The sequence below is a fragment of the Chlorella variabilis genome (assembly GCF_000147415.1).
Source record: "Chlorella variabilis unplaced genomic scaffold CHLNCscaffold_23, whole genome shotgun sequence".
Taxonomy (NCBI): Eukaryota; Viridiplantae; Chlorophyta; class Trebouxiophyceae; order Chlorellales; family Chlorellaceae; genus Chlorella; species Chlorella variabilis.
Window position 1 is genome coordinate 31,860 of NW_005435065.1, and position 8,021 is coordinate 39,880.

The window sequence follows — 8,021 nt, forward strand, 5'->3', positions numbered from 1 at the left end:
GCGGGGGGGGTGGGGGTTTAGGGGGGGCAAGGGTGGGGCGGTGTGAGGTCAGGGCGGGGCAAGGTCAGGGCAAGGTCAGGGTGAGGATCTGCCGGGTGCGAGGGGCAGCTGAGGGCCCGGTAAGTAAAGGTAACGTGAGGGGACGGGGCCTCACAGGGAAAGCTCCCCTTGGGGTCAATGGATTTAGCTCCCAGACTTGTTGATCTGCCCCACACATCCCCCCCCACCCCACACACACACGCACTCTCTCTCTCTCTCTCACTCGCACACACACACACACACACACACACACACACACACACCACACCTTGAGCACCGAGGTGCGCCGCTTCCAGAAGGCGCCCTTGTCCTTGAGCTCCGGATGCAGCCGCAGCACCGCCTTGCGCAGCTCGTCCATGGCGGGGCCCTGGTCCTGCTCCGCAACGCAGAGAAAGGCAGGGAGAAAGACGCTGGGAAAGCAAGGGGGGACACACCGCTGGATTGCGTAAAGTGGCAGGGCAGAGCTCTGGTCCCGCGCCGGGCGGGCGGGCGGGCAGGCGCAGGGGAGGCCAGCAGGCAGCACGGGGCACACTCTGCAGGTGCCAGGCCCAGCAGCGCTGGAACGGCCGCCGCGGCTCGCAGAGGCCGCACGCAAGGGGCGACTGGGAGGCGCAGCATGCACTGCCTGTATGTTCGGGGTTTGACCGCGGGAAGGGGGAGCAGGGAGCAGGGCGGCGGGCAGCACGTGGCGGGCCGATTCGGGGGTGAGTGAACCCTAAACCCTGAGAGTTATGAACACTCGCTCACCGGCGGGGTGGCCAGCTGGATGAACTCCATGGCGCACACCAGCGTCTCGGGGATGCGCCCCAGCGCCTGCACTCATGATTGCGATTATTATTATTGCTAGGATGTAGGGTGACGGGACCCAGACAGCGGCGGCGGCAACCCCGGCGGCTGCCAGCCACGCACACGCACACACGCGCCGGCACCGCCGCTGCCGGCGTTCCGCTCCCCCTCCGCACACAATCCCTGGGGGGTCCACACACACGCACGCACACATCGCCCCTCTCCACACACACACACAGCGGTACACACATACACACCATGACAGACATGCACAGCGTACACACAGCGGTACCACCCACCTGGGATGCCTTGATGCCGTACCGCGGGTCCAGGAAGAGCGCCAGCGTCTCCTCCATCAGCTGGTTGGGGCCCACGTACCTGCGTACCGCACAGCAGTCGCAGCAGGCATGGCAGGCATAACGTGCACGGCAGGCATAACGTGCACGGCAGGCACGACAGGCATAGCGTGCACGGCAGGCTCAGCAGGCGCGGCAGGCGTTGCTCGTCGCGGCACAGCTCAGGACGCGCAGCGGGCGCCGCACAGCTCAGCGCAGCGCGGCAAACGGCAGCGGAGTGGGAGTGGGAGTGGGAGGGGGGGAGAGAGGCCGCAGACAGGCACGCAATGGCAGCGCTGGGAGGCGGGGGAGTGAGGCCCTTGCCACCACCGCCACCAGCATCACCCCCAGCACCAGCACCCCCACCACTCCGTTCAGTTCTGAACCAGCACCGCCCCTCCCCAGCACCGCCACCCCCCAGCAGCAGCACCACCCCCAGCACCACCCCCAGCACCCCATCCCCCACCCCTCTCACTTCTGTGTGCTCATCAGGTACCACGCCGCGATACCCAGCGGCGTGACGATGCCGCCAAACAGCAGTACCAGCAGTATCAGCGGGGCTGTCTGCTTGTCCTTTGAAAAGAACCACTCAGGCAGCGCCACAGACACTGCAGGAGGGCAGAGGGGTGGGGGGTGGGGAGGGAGCGGGGTGGGAGGAGGCGACCGGCAAGGAGGGGGCGCGGCAGCAGGGAGCGGCAGTGGCACGGCACGGGCAGTGCAACCCAGGTGCCGCCCAGACGCCGCCAGCCGGCGCCTGCCGGCCCGCTGGAGTGCTTGCAGATCGGTGGCAGCACCTGTCATGGCCTGGGGGCCGTCTGGGTGACCATACTTTTGATAGTTCTCTCGAGATACAGGGTCGGTCAGCGACTTGTAAGCCTGCACACGGCAGCAGGACGCGGTACGTGATGGGAGGCAGGGTGGTGCAGCGTTTTGCGGTGCATGGCAGTACGGTGTGGTGCGGTGCGGTGCATGGCGGTACGGTGCGGGGCGATATGGTGCGGGGCGGAGAGGTCGGGGCGAGGCGAGGGAGGACGACGGGGCGGGGCAAGGCCGGGCGGGGCGGGGCGAGGAGCGGGCTGCCTGCAGCGGGTGCAGGCTGGCGCGGCCGGGCGCGGGGCGCCGCTGCCGGCAGGAGAGAGGCATGGCATGCGTGGGCACAGGCCTGGCGGCTTGCCTTGGCGACATAGGTAGCAAAGTAGGCGTGTGCCTTGGGATCTGGGTTCTTGTCGGGATGGTACTGCAGGCAGGACAGGTGGTATCGCAGTGAGCGCACGCGCCCCACGGCGGCAGCGGCGCCGCGCATCGAGCAGGGCGGCGGCGGCTGGCGATGGCGGCGTGCCCCCTGCCCATGGCTGTGTTGCGCAACAGCTGCAATGCAGCCGCCCAGCCGGGCGCAATGGTATGGTATGCACAAGGTGCGGCAGGGGGGCACCTGCAGTGACAGCCTGCGGTACGCCTTCTTGATCTCGGAGTCCGTGGCGTCCAGCGGTACCTGCGGTACAGGTGGCGGCACCGTTGCAGTGCGGCAAAGGCTCTATCCTGGTTTGTTTTGCATTTGGTGGTCCCGCCAGGCTGGCTGCCATGCCATGAGTCGCCCGCCGCCGGACCGCTACACGCTGCGAGCCTCACAGCTGACAGATAGTTGTCGGCCGCAAACAGTAGCCCATCACACACACACAGCTGCTGTGAGGAGAGGCGAGGTGTGTGCACCGAGGTGTGTGCAGGCTGGTACCGTATTGTACCTGCAGGATCTGGAAAGGGTCGAAGTTTTCCACCTGCCCCATGCTGTGCTTCACATACCTACAGGCAGGCAGGCAGCAGCAGCACGCACGGGCGGCGGTGGGTGCTGAGAAAGCGCTGCCAGACGGGCAGGCGGGCGGGCGGGCAAACCGTGTTGCAGGCGGCGCACGCAGGCCCGCGCTGCCGGGCCGGCACGGGCAGGCGGCCGCTCATGCCGAACGCGCCAGCAGGCACACACGGAGCAAGCAGCAGGCAGGCGTGAGCGGCCTGGGCGCCGGCGAACGGTTTGCCGCCGTGCATTGCAGGGGAGCGGCAGCCAGGCAGCCAAGGCAGGCGAGCACCCACCACAGCAGCAGCGCCCAGGCCAGCCAGGCCAGCAGCATGCGGGTGGTGCACACGGATCGCAGGTGCGCCACCAGCCCCGCCTTCTTCTCCCCCTTGCCCCCCTTGCTGGCGGACCAAGTCTTGACCACCTGCGGTGGGGAGGGGAGATCACCACCAGGGGAGGGGGCAGGCAGGCAGGCAGGAAGGCAGGCGGGGGTCAGGCAGGTAGGCAGGCAGGCAGGGAGGCAGGCAGAGGCAGGCAGGCGGGGATGCCAGACGGCGGATTGATTGATATGCAGGCTCCCAGATGGCCGACACAACCTCCTGTTACAGCAACGTGCCTTAACAGCACGGTGCACTGGCGGCGGGGGCAGGAAGGCAGCGGCGAGGCAGAAGCAGCGGCAGAGGCAGGGCCAGCGGCAGGGAGGCACAGGCGGAAGCAGCGGCGGAGGCGGAGGCGGGGGGCGGAGGGAGCTACCTCGGCGTCCTCGCCCTCGCCGCCAGACAGCCTCCAGAGTGTGATGGGGATGAGGAAGAGCGAGTACATGCTGCGCAGCAGGCGGAGCAGGCGAAGCAGGGAAGGTGTGGTGCAGGGAGCGGAGCTTGCCGGCGGCGGCGCCAGCGGGTGCGTGAGGGGCTGCGGCTGCTGTGCCAGCGAACGAGACAACCTGCCCGCAGATGCGGAGGCTGTGCCGGGACCCCAACAATCAGAAGTGCAAGCTGCTGGCGGCCAGGCCCGCCAAGATGGAAGGGGCGGCGGCAGCGGCGGCGCACTCACCTCAGCAGGAAGATGGCGAACATGGGTGTGCTGCCGTGCGTTTCCACATTCTCGGCCATGGTGCCTGCTCACTGCTGGTGCGCGCAGCGGGCAGGAGTGGTGACGCTTGGAACTGCCGCCCGACTGTGACCAGCGTCTGCTTTGTGCGGTCCGATCGCACTCCCTGGCTCTACCACACCGCTCTGCCACCAATACAGGCGTCCAAACTGCAGTGAGCGCCGCTGGTGCACAGCAGGCAGCAGGGAGCTCCGCTCAAACGCCTGCAACTTGCCACCAATGCTGATGGGAGCCCGAGGGGCGCTTGAGTCGCCCAGAGGCAGGAAAGGGGATGTATTGCTCGAGTTCAGACAGTACACTTTGGAGGCCCGGTTGACCGCCTCTCGCCGTCCGGGCGCCATCCAACTATCATAAATTGACCACTGCATAGCCAAAGTCTCAGACTACACGGGTAGCGATGGAGTCCCGCTTCCAAACTTTGCAGCGGGAGCTGCAGACCGAGGTGGCCGCCTTCCAACAACTGCAGCAAGGTACGGTATCGGTGTCCTGAAGTGCTAGCGATAGGAGAGCCCGGCCGATCACCTCCTCCGCACCACATCCCACCCTCTCTCCCCGCTAGCTTTGGCTCCCGCCCGCAGGCGTCCAGCAAAACCACCGCCTCAGGCAGCAGTCGCTGCAGCAGCAGCACGAGAACGAGATGGTGCTGCAGGTGCTGCCGCCGCCCGCCTCCTGCTCCCCCTGCCGCTGCCGCCTGCAGTTGCTCGTGGGCTGTTTTCGCGCTCGGCGTGCTTTGCCTCGTTGGATTTAAGCACACCCAGCAGTCTGCTTACGCACTGCGCCTTGCTCCCTCCTTCATCTCGCTCGACTATTCGCCCCGCCGCCGACGCCTCTGGCACCGCCTCTGGTGCCGTGTGTACCCTGACAATACGGTCTATCTTACACCCGCAGGAGCTGGCGCTGCTGGCGGAGGACGCCAACGTGTACAAGATGATCGGGCCGGTGCTGGTGCGGCAGGACACGCTGGAGGCTCGCGCCAATGTGGGCAAGCGCCTGGAGTTCATCGCAGGTGGGGTTGGGGCTGTGGGGCAGGCCGGTGTGCGGCTGGCGGCAGCGGCTGGGCCGGCGGCCGCCAGCCCGTGCGGTGCCTGGCTCTCGCCTGGGCCTGCTGGCCTGGCGTGCAGCCATCCCCCGCAAGGCCTGCAGCAGACCAGCGGCGCGCGGCCAGGGGCATGCCCAGCGGGCCCGCCAACCGGCCCGCAGTGGCGGCCCGACAGCGTCCTCGGCACCCGGGAGTCGGCAGTCCCTGGGGCTGGCTGTGGGGGCGTGCTGCGTTGTGGGCCCTTGAGACACCCGTATAACTGCCCCTTGTCCCTGTGCCCTCCTGCGTGCCGCCTGCAGGCGAGCTGAAGCGGCTCGACACCCAGCTGCAGCAGCTGGAGGAGAGGCAGGGCAAGAAGCAGGCGCAGGTACGGGGCGGGCAGCCAGGGGCTTGCTCAGCGCACGGCACCTGCATGCAGCTCGGATGCTCTTGTCGGGGTGTGTGCTCCCTGCTGTGCAGCCAACCGGGTTGCAACCAGTGATGACACAACGCCTTTGGTGCTACCCTCCCCCCTGCTGCTGCAGCTGGTGCGCATGCAGCAGGAGCTGCAGGGCGCGCAGCAGCAGCAGCAGCAGCAGCAGGCGGCGGCTGTGGGCGCGGCCTGAGCGTCAGGCCTGAGCGGCAGGCCTGAGCGGCAGCGCCCCCCGCGTGCATGCTGGACCCCTTTGTGCTGCCGCCTCCCCGTCATCTCCTCTGCTGTGCGGGAGAGTTTCGCGACACCACCAAGCCCACCCTTTGGCGACGCACAATGGCTGCCTGGTCACAGAGCGGCTGCCCGGCACATGTTACAGGGGCGTGCAGAGCCAGGGGGAAGCAGGTGGGCAAGGGTTGAACAACAGGCGGGAGCAGTGAACAGGAACTGGCAGGGACAAAAACAGCAGGCGACGAAACAGCGCGGGCGCGAGCGCGGCTGGACGCAGGGCGGGATACCAAATATGGGCAGCCGGCAGGGCAGGGCAGGGCAGGTGCCGCAGCCAGCCAGGGCCCCGGCGCCACACACCGCCCCACCACACCCAGTAACTCCCTCATGGGCTGGGGCAGCACTCCTTGATGGCGATTGGCGGCGCCGGCCGCGCCACGCACTCGTGCAGCGGGATGCGCAGCGCGGCGGCGCGTCCCCGCACGCGCTCCACGGTACGGGCGTCTGCTGACAGCAGTACCTTGGGCTCCAGGTACCACACCTGCCAGGCAGACAAGGTGCAAGGGCAGGGGCGCAGGGCAAGGGCGGGCCGGGGTGAGGACCAGGGCGTTAGGCACGGAGGGTGGGAACACACAGCGCGCAGCGGCGGCGGGAGCGGGCGCAGCAGCCACACGCTGCCTTCCTGCCAAGGAGCCCAGCCGGCCAGCCAGCACTGGCCTGCACCTGCTGCGCTCCCCCCAGCCCGCTCCTGGTGCGGCAGCAGCATGCGACGGCAGCCTGGGCAGGCAGGCGCCCGCCCCCGCACCTCTCACTCGCACACACTGGCGCGCACACACCCTCGCACACCCTCGCACACCTGCTCAAAGTGCTGCAGCACGGGCAGCAGCATGGTGGGCACGCCGAAGATCTGGAGGCCTCCCAGGGACGGTACCGCCGCCTGTACCACATCCAGGCACGCGAAGAGATCCTCCTGTACCGGGTCGTGCGGGTCGCGCACCCCCTTGCTTACGTAAGCCATGCCCTTGTAGGCGTAGTACGAGCGGTACGGCGTGAGTATCGCCACGGGGGGGCCAGCGGGCACAATGTGACTCAGCCCCGCCAGGGTATCCCGGAAAAAAGTGGGGCCCACGCGGTCCAGCCAATTGGTGAACCCCACGCCGTGCGCCCCTGAAGCCACCGTCAGCTCCACAGCAGATCTGTGCAGGCTGGGATCTTTGATCTCCTCAAACGCGCCCTCAAAGAACACGGGCTTGCCGTACGGCTTCATCGCGCTCAGCAGCACCTGCAGGATAGCCGGCGGAGGCGCAGGCACAGGTGAAGGTGGAGGTGGAGGCACAGGCACAGGCACGGGCACAGGCACAGGCACAGGCACAGGCGAAAGGGAAGGTGCCTGCAGGACTTCTGCAGGCCCAGCCTCCCGACGTCCTACGCCCAGCTCTGGACCACGGCTGGCCAGACAACCTCTCGGGGCTCACCGCCCGCCGGCTCCCTCCTCAACCCATGACCCACGCCCTGTACGGGCACACCCTCCCTCCCTTTATTTCCTTTTGCTTTTCCTTTCTTTCCTCGTCCACCTCACCTGCACGATGCGCACGTCGTTGGGCTGCAGCGCGGCGGAGATGAAGTTGGAGTCGACGACGACGTAGTCCAGCCAGGGGGAGGCGGCCAGGGTGAAGACGGCCCCCGAGGCGTAGATGGCATCGGTTGCGGCGAAGAACTCGCCAAAGTGCATGATGCAGCGCAGGCCGTGGGCGGCCACGTGCTGGCAGCAGTTCTCGTGGGCGGCGTGGATGCGCTGGTGGCGGAAGTGCTGCCAGTCCCAGTAGGCCAGGTCGGTGAGGGAGTTGTTCCAGTGCGGGCCGTGCATGTGCAGCGGCGGAGGGCGGAAGCCCGCCCAGTCAGCCCAGGAGGAGCCCCAGCGCGCGTTCCAGTGTGAGATGGCGCCGTGGATGCTGCGCAGGTACTGGCGGTACAGCGCCACCACGTGCGTGTTGTAGTCCTGGAACGCGTCCCGCTCCTGCGGTGGCGCATGCGGCGCGGGCGCGGCAAGTGAGTGGCAAGAGTGGGGTGGGGGATGAGGCAAGTAGGGAGGCAGGCAAGCGGGACAGGAAGTTGGGAGCCGGCTGGAAGCTGCCGGGTGGCGCATCATGCCGGCAGCCACTCCACCGTCCCTCAGCACGGTTGGCCCCTGCCCCAGGCCTGCTCACGCGGCCCACCACAGCGGGGCGGCTGTAACACATGCCCATGTCCCACCCTTCACACCAACATGCCCCCCCCATCCAC

At 67.9% G+C, this 8,021-nt stretch overlaps 3 protein-coding genes across 3 annotated transcripts in view; 1 reads left to right on the plus strand and 2 right to left on the minus strand.

Moving 5' to 3' along the window:
* Positions 1-4,273, minus strand: part of CHLNCDRAFT_58891 (hypothetical protein) — a 9,120-nt gene extending 4,847 nt beyond the window's left edge. The window contains exons 1-11 of the mRNA XM_005844319.1: positions 4,003-4,273; positions 3,703-3,772; positions 3,246-3,373; positions 2,903-2,960; positions 2,593-2,652; positions 2,335-2,397; positions 1,955-2,036; positions 1,636-1,768; positions 1,125-1,203; positions 787-852; positions 308-412 (exon numbers count right to left, since the gene is read on the minus strand). Coding sequence (XP_005844381.1) covers positions 308-412; positions 787-852; positions 1,125-1,203; positions 1,636-1,768; positions 1,955-2,036; positions 2,335-2,397; positions 2,593-2,652; positions 2,903-2,960; positions 3,246-3,373; positions 3,703-3,772; positions 4,003-4,061 — 903 coding nt within the window. The 5' untranslated portion in view covers positions 4,062-4,273. The remainder of the gene's footprint in view (positions 1-307; positions 413-786; positions 853-1,124; positions 1,204-1,635; positions 1,769-1,954; positions 2,037-2,334; positions 2,398-2,592; positions 2,653-2,902; positions 2,961-3,245; positions 3,374-3,702; positions 3,773-4,002) is intronic.
* Positions 4,274-4,456: 183 nt separating this feature from the next.
* CHLNCDRAFT_139019 (hypothetical protein) lies at positions 4,457-5,703 on the plus strand (the record flags this gene model as incomplete). Its single annotated transcript, XM_005844243.1, has 5 exons — positions 4,457-4,529; positions 4,638-4,708; positions 4,948-5,065; positions 5,398-5,465; positions 5,623-5,703. The coding sequence occupies 5 exons, from the start codon at positions 4,457-4,459 to the stop codon at positions 5,701-5,703; spliced, it is 411 nt and encodes a 136-aa protein (XP_005844305.1).
* Positions 5,704-5,871: 168 nt separating this feature from the next.
* CHLNCDRAFT_58892 (hypothetical protein) overlaps positions 5,872-8,021 on the minus strand; it is a gene marked incomplete at its 5' end in the record, with an annotated part of 3,569 nt that continues 1,419 nt past the window's right edge. Inside the window, 3 exons of the mRNA XM_005844320.1 lie at positions 5,872-6,279; positions 6,595-7,020; positions 7,318-7,755. Coding sequence (XP_005844382.1) covers positions 6,124-6,279; positions 6,595-7,020; positions 7,318-7,755 — 1,020 coding nt within the window. The 3' untranslated portion in view covers positions 5,872-6,123. The remainder of the gene's footprint in view (positions 6,280-6,594; positions 7,021-7,317; positions 7,756-8,021) is intronic.